Here is a 27,908-nt window from a genome sequence, read left to right as displayed (position 1 = left end):
TTAATATTTTTTAACTTTAGTAATTACTTTTAGCGTTATATTCTTCAATATTCTTCATAATTTTCCATTCAGTGGGAAGCTCTTTTTGCTTTGTTGTAACTCCTATAGCTAAATGGTTTGTTCTTTCTTTTCCTTAATGTGATAATATATATGAATGTTCACAAACATTTGGAGTATAGAAAATTTTCCACTCTGTAAACATCAGAGGATGAGATAACTTTTCTCTGCTGTTTCTCAGAAATTTGCCTGCTTAGGAGTGCTGTAATTTAGTTTCCCAGCTTTTATTTAGGTAGGTTTTGCTAAGTCACTGTGGAAAACATCTTATTAAGTGACATCTCTGAACTTAATTCTTTACTTTTTACATTAAGGGTAAAAAAGTGCCTTATGATCTTTCCAATGAGAAAGTTATGTTATTCCTATTTTAAAAATTCCAAGTATCAGTTAAATTAATATTTTAAATTTTATTGGCTACAGCTTAATGTATGAGACAGTGTCCTCCTGTTTTTTTTTTTCTTTTAATGGCACACAGGTTTTAGTATTTGAAAAATATTTTTTATGTGTATTTCAAAGTGCTTCTGAGGATAAAATAGGGTAATGAACTAGAAAGTTTTTAAATGTAGTTATTATGCGTATTTAACTATTAAAGTACTGGTAAGAAAAACACTGAAGAAAAATAATTGCAAAGGGCAGCCAGAAGATTTTTGCCTTGAGTTAAAGCATATGAGGTTTGGGAAAGCATAATTTTAAGTGACAGTCCTGACTAGACTTTATCATAATGTTTATGGAAATGACCAAATAAAGTAGCATGTTATAATTACAGCCAATTTCAAAAACCTTGTTTGTTTATTTTTATAGTTTTCACCATTTCATGCTTCCGTGCTGGCCTCTTGCTCCTATGATTTTACTGTAAGGTACAGTAATTTTTGATTAAGTTTCATTGTGAAATACCAAGTAGCATTTTCATCTTTTCAACTTTTATGAAAGCTAATGTATTTAACTAATATGAAAAAATGTGAACTGGGTACATTTGAAAATTTGTCACTGGTTGTGAGTTTTTAATGGTATTTATTTTAACTCGTACCTATTGCATGTATAACCAGTGCACTTATTCTACTTTTCTTTTCCTCCATTGTCTTCTCCATCAAATTTTGGATTATTTTAGTTATCCTTTGCCAGAACATGCAACATGTAACATACAGCACTGTCATATGATATATTATTCTCCCACTCTTGTTTCCACCTTTGCTTTGCTTTTAGATATATAACTAAATATATTAAATGCTCATCATCAATTTTTTTGCTGAAACTTCGTCATCATCTCTTGCTTTGATGAAGTTTTTCTTCTGGTATATTCCTCAAGAAGTGCTGATGATTAGAGCCCTTGAATGTTTAAAACTATTTCTCTACATCCTTGATACTTGCAGGATAGCTTAGCTGAATATAAACTCCTTAATTTATATTTACTTCCTGGAGTTTCTTAAAAATGCTACATCATTTTTGTTTTTCTATGTTGTTGTTGTTGAGAATTTCAATGCCAATCTAATTTTCTTATCATTTAAGCTGTTTGATACTTTTCTCAGGGACTCTGATTGTTGTGGTTCACTTTTCCCTGCTACAGGTTAAAGAGGTCAGTGGATTATTTAAATATGTAGTTTCAGGTCTTCTTTTATTTCCAGAAAGATTTTTTAGATTATAATTTGAAATGTTAGCTCTGATCTATTGTTTTATACATAAATTGAATATCTTTCACCTGTCTTCTATATCAAACACTTTCTGTCAGATACCTTTGACTTTTTTATCTCATTTTTATTCTCTTGGTTGTTGTTCTTCCCTTATATTTTCATGTAAACATATTCTTTGAATACCATGTATTTTTGTCTTCATTTCTGATATGGTTTTTGCCTTTTTTTTCCTATTTCTTTCTTGTGTCTATTTCAGCTCTATTTCACTTCCGTTTTTGTCCACTTTTTCTTTTGTTTTTGAATTCCTGATTATAAGGAGAAAACTCTGTTTTTCTCCTCTATTGTCAGTATTTCTGAGACCAGATGTGTGTGGACTTTTCTCACACCAAGCAATTCTCCAGTTCTCAACAGACACCAACTGGGTGTCTTATAAATTTAACTCAGTTCTGATAATATCTACCCGGAGATAACATTAGATCCTACAGGTTAAGAGCTCAGTTCCCCAAGACTGCTCCCACCTCAGATGCCAGTCGCAAGTCCAGGTTGTCACCTGTTCTTCTGACCTATCCACTATAAATTGTAGATTCCCATAAGCCCCTCCTCAGATTTGATAATTTGTTAGACTGGCTTACAAAGCTCAGGGAAAGATTTACTTACGTTTACCAGTTTACTTTAAAAGATGTTATAAAGGAAAAAGATAAATAGATGAAGAAGTACACAGGGTGAGGTTGCCAAGTGCAGAAGCTTCTGTCCTCATGGAATTGGAGTGAACACCCACTCACATGGATGTGTTCACCAACCTTGAAGCTCATCAAATCTTATTTTTCTAGAGTTTTTATAGAGCTTAATTTTTAGCTTCCCCACTCTACTTCCCTGCCTTTCCCTGGAGGTCAGTGGTTGGGGTTGAAAGTTTCAGCCCTCTAATCATTTGGTCTTTCTGGTGACCAGCCCCATCCTGAGGTTATGTAAGGGCTCCATCCTAAGTCACTCGTTAGCATAAACTCAGGTATGGCTCCTTATGAATAATGAAAGACCATCCTATTATTCAGGAAATTCCAAGAGTTTTAAGAGTTATGCCAGAAACCGGGGACAAAGATGAAATATATCCTCATACCATGTTCATCAAGGTTTTTTTTTTTATGTCCCCAAATGCTTGTTTGAAGATTTTAATTCTATTCAGAATGTTATATTACAATTTTCTTCTACTTTGTTGTTTGTTTTCTTGAGGTGAATCTTTTGTCAAGTGACTTGTTTGAATTATCGTATCCATTTTATTTTTATAGTAGTTTTAACTTTTTTAATTGGTAAAGACTTTGTGTGTCTCTGCCCCTCTCTTCTCTGTTAAGTTTAGTGTTTCCTAAATTGCCCTTGCTGTCCACAAAGACTTGCAGCTGGAAATGGGAGGTAGCTCACTGGTATACTGTTTTTATTTTTCTTCTTAAGTAATTAGAAGTTTGGATATGTTGAAGGCCTAAGTTTTGTGTAGTTTTAATTGTTCTTTTTGTTGTTCTGTATTGGTTTCTGTGAGGATCCACTAAGAATTTTAAATTTACATGACTTCATTGACTCAACCACCTAAAATTCCCCTCTCTTTTACTTCTGAGTCCGTATTTGACTTGGGAGAAGCTATATAACTTTGTTTGTGTAGACTGTACTTCTAATAGAAAAAATTACCGTGCCTTGAGAGAAATTACATACCCTAACTGGGTTTTGTTTTTGTTTTTGACTGATCCAATACAAGCAGGCAGACAAATTAGGAAACATAATTACACTGAGACTTCCAGCTCTCAATTAAAATGATAGCATAACCAGGTTTTGTTTTTTTTAATAGTCTATATAAAATAGTAAAGAATGATTATAGAATTTTTAGCATGAAACTCAAAGAATGGCAACATGGCAGATAAGAAGAAAAGTTATCAGTTGTTTGCTATCTACCCCAGGATGTTTCCAGACTGATACTGTGGAGCTAGATCATTGGCTGGAAGTTAGGGCTGTAATTGTGGACTGAAAGCTATTAACTTAACTGATAATTCAATCCATAAGAGTAAATAAACCAAAGGGAGATAAGTTTAGAGGAAGAAAAACAAAAAGACAGTATCTTCGGGAGAGGATAAATTTTGGAAGGAAGAAGAGAACAGCCCACCTAAAACAGGAAAAGACCCCAGAGCACGTATTATGTCACAGAAACTGCAGGAGAGGAATTCCAACCAGATGTGGATGACCAGTAATATCAAATCCTCCAGATGTCAGATCCTCCAGATAGGCTGAGCAGGATGAAGAGAGAACTTTGAATCTTCCCTCTTACATAGTGTCAATTGTGGGCTCAAAAGGAGTTTCTAGATATAGAATCTAGTCCTTGGCTTTCAGAGACCTTTGGTGATCACCAGAGAGTTGACCAACTGAGATGGGGCGTTGATCTTTTTTTTTTTAAGATGAGGCAACCCTTGGTTGACCTCACAGATTGTAAGGACCTTGTCAGCTTACAATCCCTTATTTTTAATTTTTTTTATTTTTTACTTCTACAGCACCTGGTCTTCCTAGGTGGTCTCCCATCCAAGGGCGTTGATCTTTTGATAATCTAATTTTTAGTGTCCTTAACAGTTTTAATTGGGTCTTTCTGATTTTTGGAGCCTATCAATCAAGGGACATCTTAAGTCCATCTCACTGTTCTGTTTCTGATTTAAGGGGGAGACCTATACTTTCTTTTCAGAATCGTCATTACGATGATCTTAACCCTACTGATCAGTCTCTGTTTTATCTATATACTTAAGTATCCCTGAACACCACGTGCAAAAATGCCCCACTTTTCTAAATGTAGATTTGTCTCAGGAAAATTTGTTAAGTCTGGCCTTTCGAATGTGGACTATACTACTCTAAAATCTTGTAGGTACCTAACCATGCTCAGAAATCATCACAATTGGTTGCTCACAGTCTTATTTTTCTCTTCACTTTTAAAAATTAGACTTTGCTTTTTTCCTGACTCCTAAATAGGACTGGAGATTGGAGGATAGATGTTGAGTGCTTCTGGGGAGAGAAATGGATTAGGTCATGGTTCTATTGACATGCTACGAGATCAAAAGTGTCATAGCTATATTTGTAAGCATTTGGAAAAACTGAAATTATAATTAAATAATATATTTAACATAAAGTTGAAAAAGACGTTCTAGTAGACAATTTTCCTATATAACTTAGAGTCCAGATATCTTTATATGCAAAATGGAATTGGTAATACCTGTCCTTCCAAAAGGTGATTATAAAAATTACTTAAGAGGACACACTTGAAAATACTGTCTTAATTCTCCGTTGTTCTCAAGCTTTGGTTCTCTTCTCAATCCACCTCATCAACTCTATTTTCTATACTTTCAGTTAAAAAAACAACACAACATGTTATTTCTTTCTTTTAAAAAAAGTTGTAATGCTCAAGCACAATTATCTCAATTTCCACAGCGGGCCTACAAATCCTTCTCAGTCTGTACCTCTGTATCTGTGTCCATTGCTCTTCTGCTACCCTTGGACCTGAGTGCGCTTGATCTCACACACTCATGGGACTTTACTCTATGGAGTTACCTCTTCTCCTGCATACATCCTCATTCTTCAAGTCTCTATTGACTTTCAGCCTGTAACTTCTTCCTTTATTCTATATTTTCCTTTAACACCACTCTTATATTTCTCTTTTCTTTCTAACCAAGTTTTTAGCATTCCTTTAAGCTTTCATTCATCAGAGCCATTTTAAGACCATTATAGTCCCAAGATACTTGGGAGGTCTTATCTCATATCATTTGAAATCTATAAAATAGATCCACATCACTGATTAAATAGGTCTAATTATATTGACAAGATTTTTAAACTTTTGCTTTTGAAGTGATCTGGCAATGAGTGACTTACTTATGATTGATTATTTCTTGGCAATCATTATGCTTACTTTGGAATTTTTGTGAAATTGAAAATCTAACCTAGAAATTATTTTCAGATGGAATGAAGTGTTTAATACAAAATTTATGAATTAATGATGTTAATTTATATATATTAATTACAAATTAATTTTAATTTTCAGCTCTTAGGCATTTTTGTAAGCTCTTGAAAGCTTATAGTCCTAGGCACTTATAGCTATATGTGCATTTACTTCTACATGTATAAATGGCTTCAGCCTCCACTTCTTTACTGAAATTTCTCTGGCAGAAGCTACCAGTGACCTCAGTAACACCAAATCCAGCCCACTGTCAGCATTTATTGGACTGGACCTTGCTGCTGTATTTTACACTATAGATCAAACCTTCTTTCTTGACGCTGCCTATCCCAGGGATTCTGTGTTCTTTTTTTATTTTTTTCATTTTCCACTGACCCTTTCTTCCTATGCTTCATCATGGAGTCTCCTTCTCTTTTTCTTAAACTTGGTCATCTTTAGCTTGGTACTCTTTTACTTACAGAATGATGATTCCCAACCTCTTTTTTTCTGCTCTGACCTCTCTTGAGAGCTTTAGGCCTGTCTATTCAGCTGTCTGCTGGATGAATTATAGGCACTTGAATGTCCAGATAGACATCTCACACTAAACTCTATTTCTTTCCTTCCTTCCCTCTACTGGACTTGTGTATATATCTACATTATTTGTCTCAGTTAATGGGAATGTTATCCCCAGTCAAGCCTGAAACCTAGAATTCTTTTTTTCTGCACAATTGGTAAACATTTTCCGTGTATGAAGTGGAATCAAAAACTTAAGCCAAATTGCTTCACAGGCGGTATATAAAAGCAATGTTATTTTTTTTTTCAGTTATAGAATTTTAATTTTAACATACATATGGCTACTAAATTACTGTTTCGTCTTTGTACTAAATGCAACTGGAGGCTAATAACTGTATTTCGATATAAGATTATCAAAGACTTTTTTATGGAAAGGAATGTCAATAGAAAAGGAAAACAACAATTTAAAAAAAATTTTTATATGTGTATTTTTGAGTATATGTATTATATGTATGTATATGTGTAACTCTCCACACATGTTGAGAATATGACTTTAATTGTACTAATGCCTTGTGTGAGTTTAACCTCATTATTTGTGTGTGGTGATCATTCATTGGAAAGGTCAGAAAAGGCACGTTTTTGGTAGATTTTTTACCCCATGTGATATGAGTTAAATTAATCCTCTGAAGAAATTTAAATCTCATTGGATTGATGATATTTTTGGTGCCAGAAAAGCCATTTAAAAAAAAAAAGAAAAGGATTTAAGATGTAAGACCCATCAGTAACCTGTTTAATTTTTAGCACAGATAATTATACAGAGGTCACTTCTAGATTTTAGATTACTAGTTTTTGTAATATAGCTCGTCAAATATAAGTTTTCATTTACTTCCCAATTTTTTCTATTTTGTTTAGTTTTTTAAACTTTTAAAATTTTATTTTAAAATAGTTCACGTGGTTTTATGAAATGCAAGTTTCATATTTTTGTTTTATATGGATATATTATATCTAATAGAAAAAAGTTTTAAGTTCTTATATACTAGTTCATTATGTTTCGCTGAATAAGTAATACAAATCTAAAAATATGTATCCTAGTATTTGAAATTATTTAGCATGGCTTAAATTAAATAAAAACTCCAACCTTTTTGAAAAATATCAGAACTCCCTTCAGCTGATGGGCAAAATACTCTAAAAATACACATTGGTTCTTTCTAAACTTTACTCGGGATAGTACTAATTCTAAAATATTTCATAGTGACTTATTTCCATCCTTCATGAATGTTATCACTATAGATTTTAGCATATTATCTTCTCCTTATATACTTTCCATTGGGTTACTTCTTTGTTTGTAGAGCCACGTTTGCTCTGCCAGCCATGCATAAGCACAATTTGAGTTTTGAATGCTTATTTTGTTTCATACCAAGTAGATCATTTCATAAACACAGTCAGAAATCAAACAAGGTATGTGTGACAGCCAAATGACAGTAAAAGCTGCTGTTTTTTTTTTCATTAAGATCAACATTTTGTCTCTTCCATGTTGTAGCAAATGCTTCTCAGATGAAAAATATAACTTTCATTAATTGATAAAGCTAAAAGGCTCAGTTTAGCCTCAGAGTAACACTTTTCAGTTTCATGATACTTTTATAAATATTCTAACCTTTAAAACATTTTTTAATCAATGTTCTTTGGTAATAATAAACTAAACAGCAGTGTTTTTTTAGATTTGGCCAGAAAAATATGAAGTAAATTTTAATTCCAATTTTATTAAACTATGCTCATCTATAGCTGTATGATGTGAAACTCTTGCCTATAACTTTAATGTTTCTAACTCAACTGTTGAGCTACTTTTTAGTTACAAAAATGGTACAACTGTACTCTACTTTAAAATTCAGGCATATTTATAGAATATCTGTTATCTGCCAGCCATTGTAATAGACAGTTTGGGATCTCTTGCTGAGTAAATGATAAACACGAAAGCTTAGAAAGAGGTAGGAGTACACTTAAGGGAGCTCTGAGCATGTCACTTGTGTTGGCATAGTGGGAGACACGTAGTCATAATATAGATATGGAGTAGTGGAAGATACATGTTCAGTGGACTAAATGTGGATTGATGCATGCTGGGTAACATACAAGTTAAAACTTGTATGTTCTAACTTGAACAAGTAAAAGCCAGACTGTCTTTTACTTGCCGTACAAACTTGAACAAGCTATTTTAAGCCTGTATGGCTCAATGTCTTCATCTGTAAAATAGAAATTATAATAGTACCTACCACATAGGATTGTCATATTAGATGAATTAATATACGCAAATGCTGTCACATAGTGTTTGCCTCTATAGTCTTTATTACTACCAGAATGGATGGGACAGAAGGCCATCTCTTTGGGGCTGAGCCCCATTTCAGCTCTAGTCTTTAAGGGTGAAATAATAATTTTTATTTTATAACAACAAAAGCAGGCAGCCTTAACCCGACCTTCTTGGAGTTCAGTTCTTTGGTGATAGCAAAAAACTATTTGTCAGCATGTTCTCCAGTACATAACTTTTAAATTCAAAGTTCCAATTCTGAGTTTTAAAAATATGAATATAAGGTAACAGTATTTTTGTCAGTGCTTCTCTTGTCATAAGACCTGATGACAACAGTTGAGTTAATTGATAATTTATTATTCAACATAAAATTCAATGAGGGTAGACTAGTAGTGTGTTGATAAGTATTCAACAACTGGTTCTCTAGGCAGGTGGGAGGAACCTGCTGTGTAGTGTTGACAATATGAATGCAGTGGTATAAATACCTCCACCATGGCCAATATCAGGCTACAGATGTGATATGATGCCAGTAAATATGGGGTCGGGAAGAGATGTACAGTCAGCTCTCACAAGTCAATACAAACTGGCTCCAGCATTTCACTAGGATTGCTATCTTAATACTTATTGATTTTTAAAAGCTTCTATAATTATGATATATACATATATATACATTTTCATTGAAAATTTCCAGAAAGGTATACACCAGATACACTTCACTTAACCATTCTCTACCTCCTCGCCTTTCAGTGACTTTCTGCCCCCTTGGCAGAGCATTTTTCACCTTCGGTGCATTTTAGATGCCTAGAACTTCCATATTGTCTCTGTGGGCTCTCGGAAGAACATTCTTATCCATTTATTTATATGAAAGTAAAAGGACCTGAAGCTTAATGTGTATGTTTTCCTAATTACGTTTTCACTTTAAGCTAAACCTGCAGTAATTCTTAGTGGGGCAGATTTGGTTTTGTGGTAGTGGTGGGAGACACTATTGGCATTTAGGTCAGGGAACAGGCATAAAATCCTACAGTGGCCATAACAGACCCCGCCATTAGAAATTGACTCCTCTTCCTCCAACAGTGCCCCTATTGAATTGGGTTTTGGGCAGTAGGAACACTGAGAAGGACAGGCCTAAGAGGGGACAGGTCTTTATTATGCTTAAAATTCTACTGCATCAGTATCTATTCTTATATTTAACTTTTTATTTTTGATTAGCTGTGTCTAGTTACAGAGTATATTCACATAAAATATTTCCTTTAATCCATACAACACTGGTGTGCTCATTTTATATAGAAGACAGTTGATTCAGAGAGGTAGAAGGGCTGGCCAATATCACATAGCTGGCAAGTAATAGAGCTAGACTTGAACCTACACCTTCTGTTTTCCAAGTTTTCTGATGTTACTTGATACTTGGAAACTTCTTGTAAGCCCAAGTCCTTGATGTATTTCTAAATATGTATAACTTTCCCCTATTACATAAACATGTTCTCCATGGGCACTAAATTGCCAAAATACAATATTGCCTTTAATCTCTGTAATCATTTCAGGATTGAAGAATTCCACATAAATGAGTCTTGACAATAATGGATGCATAAAAGGTTATGTGCAATAACTTTTATCTGAATAATTATGGATTTAAAAATTTGGGGGGGTTATAATATATGTGTGTATATGTACATATGTATGTACACACAGGTACATATACACACACACAAACATACACATATGTATATTTTTTTATTGAAAAAAGTTTGGATAGATATAACCAGAATTTAAGTAGATTACTAATGGGTGGGATTTCATATGTCCTTATCATAAATTTTTGTATCTTCTTTAACCGATGTATAATTTATGAACGCAATTTTAAATCTCAACAAAATTCTAACCTCCTCTGACAACACCTGGCACTCATCAGTTACTGAGCTGTCTGTGTAATGTAGAGCTGGCCTGAGGAACTGTGGCCCTCCAGAAACTGTTTCATAGTTTTTTTCTTTCACTTTTTATGTGCTTTTGTATATACGAATTTTAATCAACTCACTTAACAAAATTCATAGGCTACTTAAAAATAACTTTTTATCACATATATACACTTTTCTATATATTTTGGTTATTTTGGGTTATTGTTCCTCCCAAAAGTCAGATTCCTAATACGTGCAGTGTTACTCTGGTAAATACATATCAGATGATCTGTCATTAAGTGAATTATATTACTTAGTTATTAAAATACTTCATTCAAGTGCCATGTTACACATGGGATATATTTCTGAAAAATACAATATAGTTTAACTTAAAAAATATGTAACTTTAAGGTTTTATTATGAGAGATTGAAGTCTACAATGTAGAGTCAAGACTTAGTAACTAATTCATTCAGCAAAATTTAAGAAGATACAGTAAAATAGCTAACTTTTGCTAAATCTCTACTCATAAATTATAATTTAATAAAATTTAAAATTAATAAAGAGGTGGGAGAGGAGTACAAAATGGGATAGGAGGTTTTCTAGAATCAGCCCTGTCCCTCCCTATGCCTCACTCTCTGGGGACATATGGGAAAGTTCTATGAGTTAGAAATCTATTGTGTGGTAGGGTGAGTATGTGGGCCTTTGAATTAATCAGACTTGAGGTGAAAGGCTGACTCCTCTATTTCCCAGCCCTGAAGTACAGGAAATGATACCTGTTTTTTGGAATGTTCAGAGGATTCAGTGGAGGTATCTGTAAATGCTCAAAGAAATAGCAGATACTTTAAATGGAAATATTAATAGTAATAATGTTTCCTAATTTAAGATATAAGTACCATAGAGAGAGTTAAGGTCATCAGTATGCATGCCTTACCTAGCATAACTTTAATAAGATAATTATGTTGCTTAAAGCTACTGAGGAGCTTTGTGAATGGGAATTCTTGTTCCACTGTCAAGGTCAAGTGGGGGAAGTGTACCTTATGAATATAGTGCAGCATGAACCAGAACAGTGGGTATATTATACAAAGCTGAATGTATGTGTGGGTCATTTTATTTAAATCCGTAATCACGTGATCATTTCTACTTCAATTCAACCTATATTTTTCTCTAAATTATTACATATTATCTACATATTTGTTAAAAATTATTTTTTAGAAAGGCGACACTGTGTAATAGGAAAAGTGATATAGTTTAAAATCTTTGATTTGCCATTACTAGCTATTGTTATATTCAGTCTCATATAAAATCACTTAACCTCCCTGAGCTGCTATTTCCTCAGTCATAAAACATCATCATCATGAGATTTAACTTTTCAGTATATGCAAGGCTGTTCACATAGTGCCTGGCCCATTTCAAGCACTCAGTAATTTTTAGTTTCTTTCTTTTTTTTCATTCACATGAATGTTCCTCAAACTCTGTACTTAGCACCACATTACAATAAATATATGCTCTTGATGTTGTCTGTAATTTATTTTTAAATGGTTGAGAAAACATTATTTTATATATGTATATGTAGACATATATACATATATATGTATATATGTATATATGAAAGATAAAGCAAATGCGGCAAAGTTTTAACAGTTGGTAAATCTAGATCAAAGAGTATGTCATTTTTAAAATTTTTCTGTGTATTGGTAATTTTCAAAATAAAAACATTTGAGGAAAAAAGTAAGCTGTATTTGCTCTGTAAAATAAGACACTGAAAATCTTTCTTACTAATACCTTCTAATAAATGTGACATTTAATGTATTATTTAATTGTAAAATAAGAGAAATAGCTTTATTATATTGCTTTAGTGAGAAAATGGTCTTTAATTGGATTGTTGTAAACATAGAATCTTAACAAAGCAGCAGACACAGAAATACCTTTTATCTTTGTCATATTTACTCTTGTAGGATTTGCCTTTATAAAGTAAGTATCTTAACTTTGGTATGGTTGATGGGCTTTTTTGATCCTTATGTTTATTAGCACAGAGATTTCCATGGGCAGATACTTCTCTTTCTTCCCCTTCCCCATAAAAAAAGGTCAGGCAAAGTAAACAGATAGTATAGCTGAATATGTACTCTGTCTCACAAACCTTTCATTTCAACTTTACCTAGTCCCCCTTACCCACAAAAAAAGGTCAGTCAAAGTAAATAGATAAGAGAAGTGGCTGAATGTGAGCTCATATGCAGCTTCAGATGATCATTTTACCTCATTTTTCTAGATAGTTGTTTTTAATTCCTTTACATTTGTTTATTTAATCACAAGAAATTATGTGGCTGATGATATAATACTAATTGCTAACATTTGCAGGAACTGTGATTGAATTATTTAAGATCAAGAATGGTTTAATGTTCTATGCTTTTCAGATAGCTTAGATATAAATGTCTTTGTGACTGTCACATTTTTGGCTTTGTGGCAAAGGTTCACCAAACATTAGCACTGATGTTAGGACAGCATCTTAATGTAGTCGTCTTTCATTTTCTTTTCAAGAATGAGAATATCCGTATTCACATATTATGAGGATATTTTAGTACTGAATATATTTTATGTTAATAAAGCACACTGCCTGATTACAGAGGAGTTGTCTGTTTCATTGTTTTGGCCCTAGCACCTGGGACATGAGTATACTAAAAATTTATTTATAAATGTAAGTGAATTTAAAATGTATGAGAAATTTTGATATCCTTTGGTCACTCTGACTATAAAAGCCTACAAACAGTTATATTTTAATATAGTTTTCTCTTTAATTATGTTTAAAGTAGTCATTACTGAAACTGAATTTAAAGTGGAAAGACCTGCTGGGATAAGAAAATGTTATTTTTCAAGGAGAAAATTTTCTGTTCTGTTGTTTAAGTCAGTATTGACTAAGTTGCAAAATTTTACTATTTAACAAATTTAGAACCATTATATTGATATCCTGATTGTTAACTAAAGTTAAAGATAGATATTTTTATTTCTTTCTACAACTAATAGCAATATGTGATTTACTGACAAATCTCTTTGAGATTCATATACCAGTGGCTAAGATATTTATATGGATGAAGCAGTAACTTGTGAGTTTGTTGATATGTTGGGTTTTTTTATATGTCTTCAAAGAGTTTTCCATTTGACTTGTTTAAATTAGAAAATTCTTGGGATAATTATTGTCCTCCTGGAAAGATCTTTCGATGAAGTGAAGCGTAATTTTGCAAGTTAAATACCAGGTGAAAAATGAAGATAATTTCTTAAAAATGAAACAGCATACATAAATTAGAAAGAAACTTGTAAGACTTGATTTTCTGTACTTTGATTTATAAGTACAGAACATTTTCAGAATTATTGCTAACAGTTTTCTTTAAGAATCAAACCAAATCCATGCCTAATTCAAACCTAATGGAAGCACATGAAGAAATAGATCTAAAAGGAGTGAGGAATGTTAAGCCTTAGGTTAATGGAGTATAAGTCACCGCTTTGAACTTTGAATTGTGCTGATTAGTTCCAAAAGAAAATTTATGGAGTTTGTCAGTTGATTTGCATTATAATGTTTTAAAAATTCTGTTGTGCAGTTTCAATAAGGCAACTGTGTGGATTTCGTTGTGTATATTTTTTAATGTAGATATTGCATCATCTTCCATAGTCGGAAGTCAAAAGATAATATCTGAAAATGAAAATAATCAGTGAATTCTCTGAGCATATTATTTAGAAATGTGGAGTAAAAAATCAGAAGGAACAGCTAAAAGAATTTAAATTGATTGCCTTCTAGGTGAAAGATTGAGGGGTTGAAGCAGGAAGTTGATGTTCTTTGTCATAAGCCTTGTAGAATTAGTGGACGCAAATCTGTGCAATTATAGTTTTAAACAGGAAGGCAATTGAGCAGAACCTCAGTGTTTCCCTCTCTTAGTTATTTGCATACATAGTAAGCCTATTTATTTAGATCAACTGGATATTACCCGCCAGTTGTTAGTAGTTTATTTTGTCCACTAAGAACTCAGAGATAAATAATTCACCCTTGAGGTCTGTGCTGAAACCCCAATCTAGAATGTGGCAACACTAAATAAACATTCTAATACTGAATTCTTAGAGGTTTCACTTAATAGAGTGAACCATACAGAGAATAAAAACAATAATAATTATTCTATTTTCATCTTTAAATGCAGCGCTATATCTTTTAGGGCATGTGTGTGCATGCACATGTGTGCACACTCGTGTGTGAAACCAAAACCATCTTGAGCTAGCTTAAATAAAAAAGAGGGGATGTTTCTCAGCATGTGGGCTCCCTCAGAACCCCCGGGCAGAAGTGCCCAGGGCCTGAGGTGGGTACTGAACAAAACTGCTTTAAGTGCCTGTTTCATCATTCCTCCTCTTTCTGCAGATTGATTTTTTTCTTCTTTTTTTTCTCCCTAAGCTTTACTAGAAAGGAGATAAAATTATTTAGTCTGCTCTGTGTCTCTTTTTGTTTCTCCACCATTGTCAGTGTCTGTCTTTGGGCACCCCCATCACTGTATCCATCCTTCTGTGAGGAAAAGTTGTTTAAAAAAAAGGAGATCCTTGTAAGCTGTGCAGACACTCCACAACCAAACCACACAAGTGGGTTTATTCATAAACGCTCAGCTGCAGAGATGAGGACAGTGAGTATTCACGGTGATATAGCTAATAAAAGACCAAAACTCAGGCAGGAGGCATTCTTCAATATTTAAGTGTGGAATGAAGTTCTCGTGCAACCTCGTCTGATCCCGTTATTGTCTGTACTTCTGTGAAATGATCTTTTGCTCTGTGTAGCCACATTTTGGTGCCAGTTACAGTTCAGATATACGTAGACTAATGTTATCCTTGAGATAATGATATTATTTCAAGAGTAGATAGTTCTTACCATTTTGTTTATTTTCTAGGCAGTTATTTGCTTGAAACTTCATTGCAAAATTATTTTATGGTTCTTCATTTTGTGCCAGTAAGCAGTAAACAAACTCTGTGGGAGTTTTTCTTTTTTTCCTTTATCTCTTTTTGTTGGGATGTGGCATTTTCCATAAAGTCATCCCACATCCCTGTGGGTTGCAGCCATAAATACTCCCAGAACAAGCTTTCCATCAGCTAATGGTTTTCTTTAATTTGTCAAAGTACTCTAGCTAGGCTTCATGGTATGTGGTTCCTGTACTTTGTTTATTGTGATGAAGTGGAGTCAGCCCCTCTAAAATACAGACCTAATTAAAGTTTTAATTGAAATATTATAAATAATTAATTTTGACAGAGAAGCTTAAGTCTAGAATTTTATACTTAACCTTGAAAGTTTGTAAGTATGGTATGGTTTCCGATATTTGCAATTGAGGTTCTAAAAGTCATCTTTGGAAATAGTAATTCTTCAAGCTTAATCATACATTTTTCATTTAGCAGGCAATTCGTGTTTTTCTGTTTTAAACTTTATTTTCGCTGTTACCAGTTCCAAAACGAAACCTCTCCAACCCAGTCATGCAAATAAATGAGCATTAGCACTTAAACATTTTTGAGTTAATGAATGAAAATTTAGCTCTTTATAAAATTTGTAAAATTTTGCTTGCTACAATTTATATTTTTTTAGTCCCCTCCAAAAATGATACAGATGATAAAATAATAAGCTCATGGTTCCATGTGTTCTACTTAGGGGGATTTACTTTAAAAGGATGGGGATCTCTGAGGTTACAAAAATCGCTGATCAGCTGAGTGATAGCTGAGTTAGGAGGAGACAGCAGGGCAGATGTGAATGCAGTAAGTGCCTATAAAAAATATTAAAAGAGAGAAAGGAAAATTTATGAACTCCTTGCATCACTGCTGTCTAATTCATAATTTCCTTAGGGTCTTAGTTTTGAATGTAAGTTGACAGACTAAAGGAGTCTTGGCATGGGCTTCGGCTTATGGAATCTTCTGTGTAGTCTGAGGAGTGTGGGGGAAGCCTAACTTGGTCCAGGTCCATTTGAACTTTCAGGATGATAATTGACACTTCCTGAAGAATTCCAGATCCTGCCCACCTATTTTCCAGGTTCCTTGGCACAGACCTAGAGAAAAAGTGAATGGCAACACCTTTCAGTAGAAAAAGTACTGGACATGATGCCAGTGGAGTCTGTGCTTTAGGGCTGCCATTTATTAGCTATGCCACCATGGATTGCTTAATTCCTTTTGAGAAACACTGCTTTAGTTGGTGATTCTCTAGCCTACCTGGTTGAACATCAACATTTCTTGGGAAGGGATTTCTGGATTTTGTACAGGTATACTCAGTAGGAATTTTTAGGAGGAAAGTTCTCAGCAAACCCAAGTAATGTGTACTTTCTGAATGTCTGATATAATAAGCCTTGGTCCATCATTTGGGAACCATGTCTCAAGGTGATTAAGTTACCTTATTGGTAGGGTTGGCCTTTGTTATTTGATTATCTTGTCCTTAATATACTTATTTAATTTATTTTTTGTCCAATTATTCATTCATGAAATATTCTTGGAGGGTCCATATGTCAGACACTTATATACACGCAAGAGATACTAAGAAGAATAGGAAAATGTCCCTGAATTCAAGGAACTTAGTGGCTTTTAGAGGAAAATAGATCTGTAAATAAATATTGTTAACTATGTCAGCAGCCAACAACATGGGAATCATTCTTGATTTCTTCTGTCCTATTAGTTTTTCTGCCTAAATATATCTACAGTCCATCTTTTCTCACTGCTATCACCTTATCCAACTTCTGTCATCTCTTTTTAGACCACTAGGATCCCCACATCCACTCTCGATCCCTCAAATCCATTCTTCTCAGAGTAGCCCAGCGATACCTCTAAAGAGCAAAGCTGATCATAATACATAGGGAACTCCCTGTACTGTCTTCACAATTTTTCTATAAATTTGAAACTATTCTAAAATGAAAACTTTTATTTAAAATATTTTTAAAGAAAGCAAAGCTGAGTATATAAACCTCCTGCTTAAAACTCCTCAGCGTGTGAGTGTGTGTGTGTGTGTGTGTGTGTGTGTGTGTGTGTTATGTATCTGGTTTGTGTTTATTTTTACACTTAAGAGAAAAATCCCAAGCTCTTCACATATTCTACCAGAGCTGTGTGATAGTGCCTGTTTCATCATTCCTCCTCTTTCTGCAGATTGATTTTTTTCTTCTTTTTTTTCTCCCTAAGCTTTACTAGAAAGTAAAATTATTTAGTTTGCTCTGTGTCTCTTTTTGTTTCTCCACCGTTGTCAGTGTCTGTCTTTGGGCACCCCCATCACTGTATCCATCCTTCTGTGAGGAAAAGTTGTTTAAAAAAAAGGAGATCCTTGTAAGCTGTGCAGACACTCCACAACCAAACCACACAAGTGGGTTTATTCATAAACGCTCAGCTGCAGAGATGAGGACAGTGAGTATTCACGGTGATATAGCTAATAAAAGACCAAAACTCAGGCAGGAGGCATTCTTCAATATTTAAGTGTGGAATGAAGTTCTCGTGCAACCTCATCTGATCCCGTTATTGTCTGTACTTCTGTGAAATGATCTTTTGCTCTGTGTAGCCACATTTTGGTGCCAGTTACAGTTCAGATATACGTAGACTATTGTTATCCTTGAGATAATGATATTATTTCAAGAGTAGATAGTTCTTACCATTTTGTTTATTTTCTAGGCAGTTATTTGCTTGAAACTTCATTGCAAAATTATTTTATGGTTCTTCATTTTGTGCCAGTAAGCAGTAAACAAACTCTGTGGGAGTTTTTCTTTTTTTCCTTTATCTCTTTTTGTTGGGATGTGGCATTTTCCATAAAGTCATCCCACATCCCTGTGGGTTGCAGCCATAAATACTCCCAGAACAAGCTTTCCATCAGCTAATGGTTTTCTTTAATTTGTCAAAGTACTCTAGCTAGGCTTTGTGGTATGTGGTTCCTGTACTTTGTTTATTGTGATGAAGTGGAGTCAGCCCCTCTAAAATACAGACCTAATTAAAGTTTTAATTGAAATATTATAAATAATTAATTTTGACAAAGAAGCTTAAGTCTAGAATTTTATACTTAACCTTGAAAGTTTGTAAGTATGGTATGGTTTCCGATATTTGCAATTGAGGTTCTAAAAGTCATCTTTGGAAATAGTAATTCTTCAAGCTTAATCATACATTTTTCATTTAGCAGGCAATTCATGTTTTTCTGTTTTAAACTTTATTTTCGCTGTTACCAGTTCCAAAACGAAACCTCTCCAACCCAGTCATGCAAATAAATGAGCATTAGCACTTAAACATTTTTGAGTTAATGAATGAAAATTTAGCTCTTTATAAAATTTGTAAAATTTTGCTTGCTACAATTTATATTTTTTTAGTCCCCTCCAAAAATGATACAGATGATAAAATAATAAGCTCATGGTTCCATGTGTTCTACTTAGGGGGATTTACTTTAAAAGGATGGGGATCTCTGAGGTTACAAAAATCGCTGATCAGCTGAGTGATAGCTGAGTTAGGAGGAGACAGCAGGGCAGATGTGAATGCAGTAAGTGCCTATAAAAAATATTAAAAGAGAGAAAGGAAAATTTATGAACTCCTTGCATCACTGCTGTCTAATTCATAATTTCCTTAGGGTCTTAGTTTTGAATGTAAGTTGACAGACTAAAGGAGTCTTGGCATGGGCTTCGGCTTATGGAATCTTCTGTGTAGTCTGAGGAGTGTGGGGGAAGCCTAACTTGGTCCAGGTCCATTTGAACTTTCAGGATGATAATTGACACTTCCTGAAGAATTCCAGATCCTGCCCACCTATTTTCCAGGTTCCTTGGCACAGACCTAGAGAAAAAGTGAATGGCAACACCTTTCAGTAGAAAAAGTACTGGACATGATGCCAGTGGAGTCTGTGCTTTAGGGCTGCCATTTATTAGCTATGCCACCATGGATTGCTTAATTCCTTTTGAGAAACACTGCTTTAGTTGGTGATTCTCTAGCCTACCTGGTTGAACATCAACATTTCTTGGGAAGGGATTTCTGGATTTTGTACAGGTATACTCAGTAGGAATTTTTAGGAGGAAAGTTCTCAGCAAACCCAAGTAATGTGTACTTTCTGAATGTCTGATATAATAAGCCTTGGTCCATCATTTGGGAACCATGTCTCAAGGTGATTAAGTTACCTTATTGGTAGGGTTGGCCTTTGTTATTTGATTATCTTGTCCTTAATATACTTATTTAATTTATTTTTTGTCCAATTATTCATTCATGAAATATTCTTGGAGGGTCCATATGTCAGACACTTATATACACGCAAGAGATACTAAGAAGAATAGGAAAATGTCCCTGAATTCAAGGAACTTAGTGGCTTTTAGAGGAAAATAGATCTGTAAATAAATATTGTTAACTATGTCAGCAGCCAACAACATGGGAATCATTCTTGATTTCTTCTGTCCTATTAGTTTTTCTGCCTAAATATATCTACAGTCCATCTTTTCTCACTGCTATCACCTTATCCAACTTCTGTCATCTCTTTTTAGACCACTAGGATCCCCACATCCACTCTTGATCTCTCAAATCCATTCTTCTCAGAGTAGCCCAGCGATACCTCTAAAGAGCAAAGCTGATCATAATACATAGGGAACTCCCTGTACTGTCTTCACAATTTTTCTATAAATTTGAAACTATTCTAAAATGAAAACTTTTATTTAAAATATTTTTAAAGAAAGCAAAGCTGAGTATATAAACCTCCTGCTTAAAACTCCTCAGCGTGTGAGTGTGTGTGTGTGTGTGTGTGTGTGTGTGTGTGTGTGTGTGTTATGTATCTAGTTTGTGTTTATTTTTACACTTAAGAGAAAAATCCCAAGTTCTTCACATATTCTACCAGAGCTGTGTGATCCAGTCCCACTTGCCCTGTGTAACCCTCTTGCCCTTTCCCTGCCCCGGTCTCGGGGGCCTTCTCAGTCACACGCCATCAGGCTCATTGCTGACAAGGGGCAAGCAGTTGTCTTTGTGCTCCACCTGGCTAACTCCTCAACCTTCAGATTTCAGCTCAGTGTCTCTTACTCAGGACATCATTCTCTCATCATCCTGTGTTGTCTTCTGGAGTACTTGTCAATTGTAATTACATTTGTGTTTTTCTGTTTTGTTGTTGTTGTTGTTGTTGTTGTTGTTTTTAATGTCAGTTTATCCCACCAAACTAGGAGCTCCTGGAGGGCTGTGGCCATGTCTCTTTTGCTTCTGGTGCTTAGCACAATACCTGGCACATACTAAGACTAATAAATTGTTGAATGAATAAGTAATTAAATGAAGAGAAAAAAAATCCTTGTGACATTTTTTGCTCTTCTCTAGAGAATGCCACACTAAAGCAGTACAGACAGAGGGAATTATAATGGTACAATTTGCTTAAAATTTTAAAATCACAACTGAAACTAATGTACACGTAAGGCATTGAAAAGTAGCCACAACTCTCCCGTCTTCTTATAGTTAGGAAAGACTCACGAAGATTTGCTGCCTAACCCCTGAGTTGAGAACAGAAAAGGAAAAGGACCTAGAAAAGTATTTTAAACCTTCTACTGAATTCATCTGTTGGCTAAATTTTATTAGTATGGAGATTTCAAATTACATTTTAGTAAAGTAAAAAGTAATTTCAACTTAATTTTTGAAATAGTTTAGATATTTTATTTGACACAGTGCTACATACTTGCTTTGTTAAGGAACTATGGAATCAGAAGGCAGAAAGCCAAGACATTGTACTATGATAAATTTTTCTCTCTCTCCATCTCCAATTTAAATGAAAAATGTTTCTACAGTTCTATAATATTTTTAATCATTGGAGGTCTGTCCAGTATATTTCCTTCCCATGAGAGAGCTTAAATAGTGATTTCATCAGCAAAGAGACAAAAAGGCACCAAGTAGTATATATGCTGGACCAAAAATCCATTTCACTTAAAAATAATGTGCCTTATTTGACCACTTAATGATGTATGTAGCCTGACTTCTCACAATAAAAAGGAGCTCCTTTTACTTGTGTGATAAGTGCACAAAGGCCCTCAGTTATGTAGAACTTATGGGACCCTTGCATCCAGAAGAAAATTACAAAGAGAGATCTTACCTATTCCCTTAATCGCAAATGTGAGAAAACCTGGTAAAATGCTAACTTTCCTCCTTTCACTTCCCCCTTACAATGGAGGAACGATTAGAGATACATAGAAAAATCTGGAACTATACACATCAAACTGTGAACCATGGTTGCCATTAAAGAATCAAAATGAGGAAAGAAATGTATATATTTCTTTTGTTATTAAAAAATCCATTAGCAATTAAAAACAAATGATAATTATAGACACATTAATTATCTTTTGGTTTCCTAACCTATTTACCTTGTGCAATTTACTATATTCGATTTTTTGATAAGGTACTTTAGTTTACTGAAAACTTGTAAAATTATATTAATATTAATTTTTTAAAATTTTACCGTTCTCAATCCCCTTGAAGTTAGGAAAGTTGAAGTGTAGATTCTCGTGATTTAGCAGATCTTCTCAGGCAAAAGCTGGCTTCTTTGTTGCATTTACTTTTCTGGGTTTCAGACTTTTTTTTACCTCCGTGTTCCTCACTGATGCTTTCATAAAGATTTGTGGTGGTGGTTTGTTTTCATATTAAAATATGATAAATCTAGCAATTCTAGTTGTTTTCAGTAAGAATGTTGATCTGGGTATATTGTCAGTCATTCTGCTGGAAACGAACCTGATAATTTTTTGCACCATAATATACATTTTGTGTATTACAGAATTTCTTTCAGAGATCCGAAATTGTATAATAGCTAATAGTCCTTTTATGTCATTCACTAGAGTAATCCTCCCATCATCAAATAGTATCCTTAGAGTTTTAGCATGTATTTTGTTTGATGAATTTTTTGCAGAGTGCAAGTAGTGCTTGATTGTTTTTCCCAGGTTAAAATTATGGTGGGCGTGACTCTGGTGCGGAACTGTGTGGGGCCTTGACTGACATTAAGTTATGTATTAGAGCAAATTCAAATTGACTTTTTGAATAGACTCTTAGCCCTCCTGCCCATGTGACTTCCCCTTATCACACTTTCAACGAGTTGGATGGTTTCACACATGTGCCCTTATTAAGCATCCTGATTTTCATAAGGCCTACCTATCTTGTCCTTAGTGCAGCCTTATCATTAACTGGCTCAAAATAACAACAAAAACTGCATTCCAGGAACTCGTTAGACAAGTATAAACATATGTCTTGTTGGTTTTTATCATCCTTAAAACGTTCTGAAAGAAACCGATTTTTATGGTTTGTCTAAAGAGTATTTAGCCTGTCCATTCTACCGAAATAAAATCTAAATCCCAAAGGAAGTCAGAGAGCTGCATACCTGGATTAAATTGACCTTCCCGTGGAATGATTCCACCAAGCTGCTCTTTGGGCTGATGCCGTTGACTCATGGGTAGCAGCCCATGAAACAGCATCTCTATTTCAGTAAGAGATGTTCAGGATGTTCTTCATTACGTAATCATAGGGTTTCTTCTCCATTAACTCCCAAGGGTGAATTTCCTTCTGAGATTTCCAAGAGCATTTTGGTTGTAGACACTATGAATGCAGGGCCTGATCGTGTCTCCCTTTTTTCTTTGGCTGCTGAAAAGCTTAGCATCTTGAGATATGCTCCCTTGTAAAGTGTATACAACATCGTGGACTATAATTTTGTTTATAAATATTGCAGATTTGAATTTACTCTCCAACCCATACTTTTCTTTTAATTCTTTTTTTTTCTTTTTTTTTGCTGTGTTCATGACATATTTTTAAAACCATTCTGAATATTTTTTGAAACATAGTGGGTATATATAGAATCATTTGCTTATTTCAGATATTGCAAATCAGTGAATAACCATGTTTTAGATACGAAATTACACAATTACATATTTACTTTTGCTTATGTAAAAATTATCAAGATCTAGAAAATTATATTCCAGTACAATTCACTATCTCTAGACCCAGAGGAACAAATATGCAAAGATAACGGAGACCACTAGTATGATTTCTGCAGATTTCAGCTAGTTCCCTCATTTGAACAGGCAGATTTTCAAAAATATAATCACTCTCACTAAATATTTTCTAGAGTTCAGTAATCAGGTAAAATGAGCTATTTATTCATTGTTTCTCTGGTACCACAGAGTGGATTATCCATAGCAACAATCCTTTGTCAAACTTAATAAGACCAACTCCGTTTTTATTAGGAAAATAATACCACCAGGTTAAACAAACTGACTGTTGGTTTTGTGTATTTACTCTCTTTCAAAGAGATCTGCTAAACCTTCAGTGTGTTCCATGTTATGTTGTACATCATTAGGAAGGCTGAATTGGAATATGACTCTTGTGATTCTGAATGTGCCATTTTTATGGTTGTTTTGAGTCAAATAAGAAAGATGATGAGTGTATAAAGCTTTAGAAATGAAGTACTATTTTGTATATTGAAAATAGGGTCAAATTCTTCTCTGTACAGTAGAAATCAGATGTTATGGTAAATATTACCCTCCCATAGAGGATAAGTAGAATACATAATATTGGCCAAGGAAAACACATTTCAGTTTTTCTTGACTCTAGAAATTATATTGATGTGGAATCTATAAGAAAGGCTGTGCCTCAGAAAAAAAAGATAGTTTCAGAATTATAGAGATTTTCATAAGGGAGAAGAGATTCGTTTTAAAGACTTTGAATTGCTGTTGAAATGTAAATTAAACCTAAGATCTTTTCATGTCAGTCATTGAGAAATGAAGTAGTATTTAAAATCACAAAATGTTAGAGTTCATGTATTCCAATATCTGTATTTTACAGCCATGAATGCTTTTAGAAATTGCTGCAAAAGCCTAGTATGTCTCATTTCAAATGTCCTTGTGCAATATAAAAAAAAAATAACTAAAGCTTGTTAAGCTTCCATCCTACAAAATATACTAATAGGAATATAATAATCTTTTACAAGGGTAGATTGATTAATTTTTTAATATAATAGAATGGAGTACTTTTTTATTAGATTTTTAAATGAAGATCAGTAGTGGGGCTCTGCATTTATGAATAGGTTGAACCTATTTTGATAAAATCCTTGCTATGTTAAATATCTGTCTTTTCTTAGATAAATTTTTTGGTAATTTTACCACTTAAATTATTTCTTTTTGTTTATATTTACAGATTCTGGAACTTTTCAAAGCCTAACCCTCTTCTTGAAACAGTGGAGCATCACACAGAGTTCACTTGTGGTTTAGATTTAAGTCTTCAGAGTCCTACTCAGGTAATGGGTGTGATCTCCTGATGTTTTTTTCTACCCATACAGTTCACAAATAGCTCTATGTGTTGCATCTCTTGCTTTTATGAACAAAACTGTTGCCTTTAGGGAAGAGCAAAGTACATTTACTTAATCATCCTGATCTCTTTTGCTATAAAAGTTGAGCATTTGAAATGTTAGAGAAGAGATATTCAGAAACTCAACATACCTCCCTTCTCTTGAAAGACTGACTTTTCTGAGAGGTAAAGGAACCTTCTCAAAAAAATATTGTGCCTAATATGTCGAAGGCTTTGGGTAGACTTCTCCCAATGGGAGGGGCGACAAGAAGAAAGGAATGGGGAAGGACTGTCCTCAGAGGTTGGTGGGAATCGAGAGTGTGTGATCCTAGATTCAATTGTCCCACTAAGCAGTTGAGATGATGGCCAGGTGATTTGCTTCTCAGGACTGTCACCCTCATCTCCACACTCCGTATTGAAAGAGTTCAGATGGAGAACAAAATAAAGGAGAATGGAGACTGCTTTAATTAATAAACTTTATATTTCTCCTTTTTGTTTTCTTATGGACCTGAGAGTTTAAATATTTATGTTTTTTTCTTTTTTAAGCCTCTTCTATTTTGGAAACTCAGGTCAGAAACACTAGAATATGTTGAGTGATAGGGCACTTTATAGTAGACTATGTGAAAACACTAAAATATCAACAAAACAATATAATATGTGGAAATTCTAGAATATAACTAAGAAATTATGCTTTCATGACAAATTTTAGAAGTTAGACAAAAAGCAAATTCCATTTTTTTATAACTGTTCTTAAATTTAAATGAACATATGGATTTTTTTATTTTAGGATTTTAAGACTTGATTTTGAGTAAAATATTCTCATTAGACATTAGAATAGTCTCATTAACATTAGAATAATTGTTTAAAATGACTTAATAGCATCTGGGAAGAAACTAAAATATTGATGAGTGAAATGGCATTATCTTTAATGTAAATACAATGTGCTTCAAATGAACTAGTTTCTCTTCTGAGAAATACATTTATTATAGATGATTTTTAATAATCATTCCTATTTGTTATGCCAGGTTAAAAAAAAAGTTGTACCTGTCGAAACATGACAATACCGAACAAAGGACCTAAATAAACATATTCCTCTCAGATATTCTGTTAACCGGTATTTTATGAGTCCCAGACCGTGGCCGGAGGCAGCACATATGCCTCCTTGACTGCCTCAGTCATGGCAGTTTATCACCCTGGTCTGACGAGTACCGAATGATTTTTAGACCACCTTATTAAAAGCAATTTTGTTTTCAGAGGATTTATTAATTAGATTTTATGTATCCTTAAGTAATAAGAGATTTTATTACAAGGCCATGTATTTTGTTTGCAATCTGGTGACTGCCACCCATCTTTCCAGTTGAATGACCAAATTCCATTTGTACTAAGGAAATAGTTGCTATTGAGAGCAAATAGGAGTAGAAAGGCAGAAGTCTTTGAGCTCTAAATAAGCAGCAAGTTCAACGGCATAATGTATAGTCCAACTGTGCTGGCAATCTCCACTGATTTAATTTATAGTAGGACAGAATCTTGGGATCAAGAGGGACCTTAGAAATAAGACTGCTCCCTCTCATTCATTTATTCTTGCCACAGATATTTTCATATGTCAGACCTTGTGCTAGGCAGTGGGGTTACAGTGGTGAATGAGAATAAACATGGGCCCTGCCTTCATAAAGCATTTAGTCTACTGTTACATAAAATAATCTCACAAAGGAATGTAAATAGATAGCTGTGACAAGCCTATAAAGAGAAGTACCTGTTTCACAAGAGTTCATAATCAGAATAGATATTTGACTATTTAAGAAATCCGTAAGGAATTGTGGCTCGTCTGAGATCTGAAAAATGGCTAGCTGTTAATTATATGAAGAAACAGAAGGAAGATAGATCATAAAAAGGCAAAAGTAACAGTGTGTTATAGACCCTGTGATGGGAAGGAGCATGGATACTTGAGAATGAAAGAAATCATTATTTTTTCCTTATTTATGGTATATTATTCAACATTAGAATTTAAGAAAATATATTTGCTTACTTGTCGTATTTTTAAAAAGTGTAGAGATTAACCAAATTTTGTTTTGCCCTATTCTTAAATGTTAGTCAGTTTTTCTTTATATAAATTTTGCTATGTGTTATAGGGCATACAATGAAATATTGAAGAGTTTTTATTATTTAATATATCTTTTATTAATGTATTTTTAATCTTTTAAAGGTATTATTACATAGTTACTATTTCTATTAATATTTGTTTGACATTCATTGATTCCTTTTGTCATTAAATACTACAGATGTGTGGGACAGGAAATTACAGTGTAGTGTGATAAATGCTAAGACAGAAGGAAGCAAATGACACTTTGGGGAAAATATATATTTACTTATTTATGATATGATGTGAATATATCAGTTATAAATATTCGTCAGATGCTTACTAAGTGCTGGGCATTGTTCTAGGTACTAAGAAAAAAGCATCAAACAAAACAGACTATATTCTTGCTCTCATGGGGTTTACATATTATGGGAGGAATCAAATAATTAACAAGTAAACAAACAAGATGATTTCATATAGTAGTCAATACTATTCAGAAATGAAGCACTTTTATAGCGAATGGTGGGGGGGGAGGTACTTTTGCTTGAATGGTCTCGGGGAGGCTCTCCAGGAAAGCAAAATTTGAGCTGAAAAACAATAATGATATGGAGCCAGCCACCCCAAAATAAGGAAAGAATTGTTTTTCAAAGAGAAAACAAATATCAACTCCTTGAGTTGATAATGGGTTTGGTATGATTAAGAGACAGAAAGAAGGCCAGTGTGGCTGGAGCCTAGTGAATGAGAAGAAGGGTAATAGGAGTTAGGTAGGGGTCAAATTGTGTAGGGCCTTGTAGACCCTACTGTGTTTCTTTGTAATAGCATTATAAAGCTATTGGAAATTTAAAAGCAGAAGAATGATAGAAATTCATTTGTTTTATTAGTGTATAATTGACATTATATTAGTTTCATGTGTACAAGATAGTGATTCGATATTTGTATATATTGTGAAATGATCACCACAATAAGTCTAGTTAACATCTGTCACCGCATAATGACAAAATTTTTTTTTTCTTGTGAGGATCTACTCTATTAGCAGCTTTCGTATTTATAATACATATTATTATCTATAGTCACCAAGTTGTATATTACATCTCTATAACTTATTTATTTTATTAACTAGAAGTTTGTACTTTTTGACTCCCTTCACCTGTTTTGCCCACCCTCAACCCCCTGGCAATCACCAGTCTGTTTTCTGTATCTATGAGCTTTTTTTTGTTT

General features: G+C 33.9%; 1 protein-coding gene across 1 annotated transcript in view; it reads left to right on the top strand.

Annotated features, from left to right (window-relative positions):
* Nucleotides 1-27,908, top strand: part of PEX7 (peroxisomal biogenesis factor 7) — an 82,050-nt gene that overhangs the window by 34,588 nt on the left and 19,554 nt on the right. The window contains exons 8-9 of the mRNA XM_011356167.2: nucleotides 856-911; nucleotides 24,464-24,563. Coding sequence (XP_011354469.1) covers nucleotides 856-911; nucleotides 24,464-24,563 — 156 coding nt within the window. The remainder of the gene's footprint in view (nucleotides 1-855; nucleotides 912-24,463; nucleotides 24,564-27,908) is intronic.

Source organism: Pteropus vampyrus, unplaced genomic scaffold (genome assembly GCF_000151845.1).
Source record: "Pteropus vampyrus isolate Shadow unplaced genomic scaffold, Pvam_2.0 Scaffold24, whole genome shotgun sequence".
NCBI classification, from domain to species: Eukaryota; Metazoa; Chordata; class Mammalia; order Chiroptera; family Pteropodidae; genus Pteropus; species Pteropus vampyrus.
The sequence above is the reverse complement of the archived record's forward strand: the minus strand, read 5'-3'. Positions and strand labels throughout refer to the sequence as shown.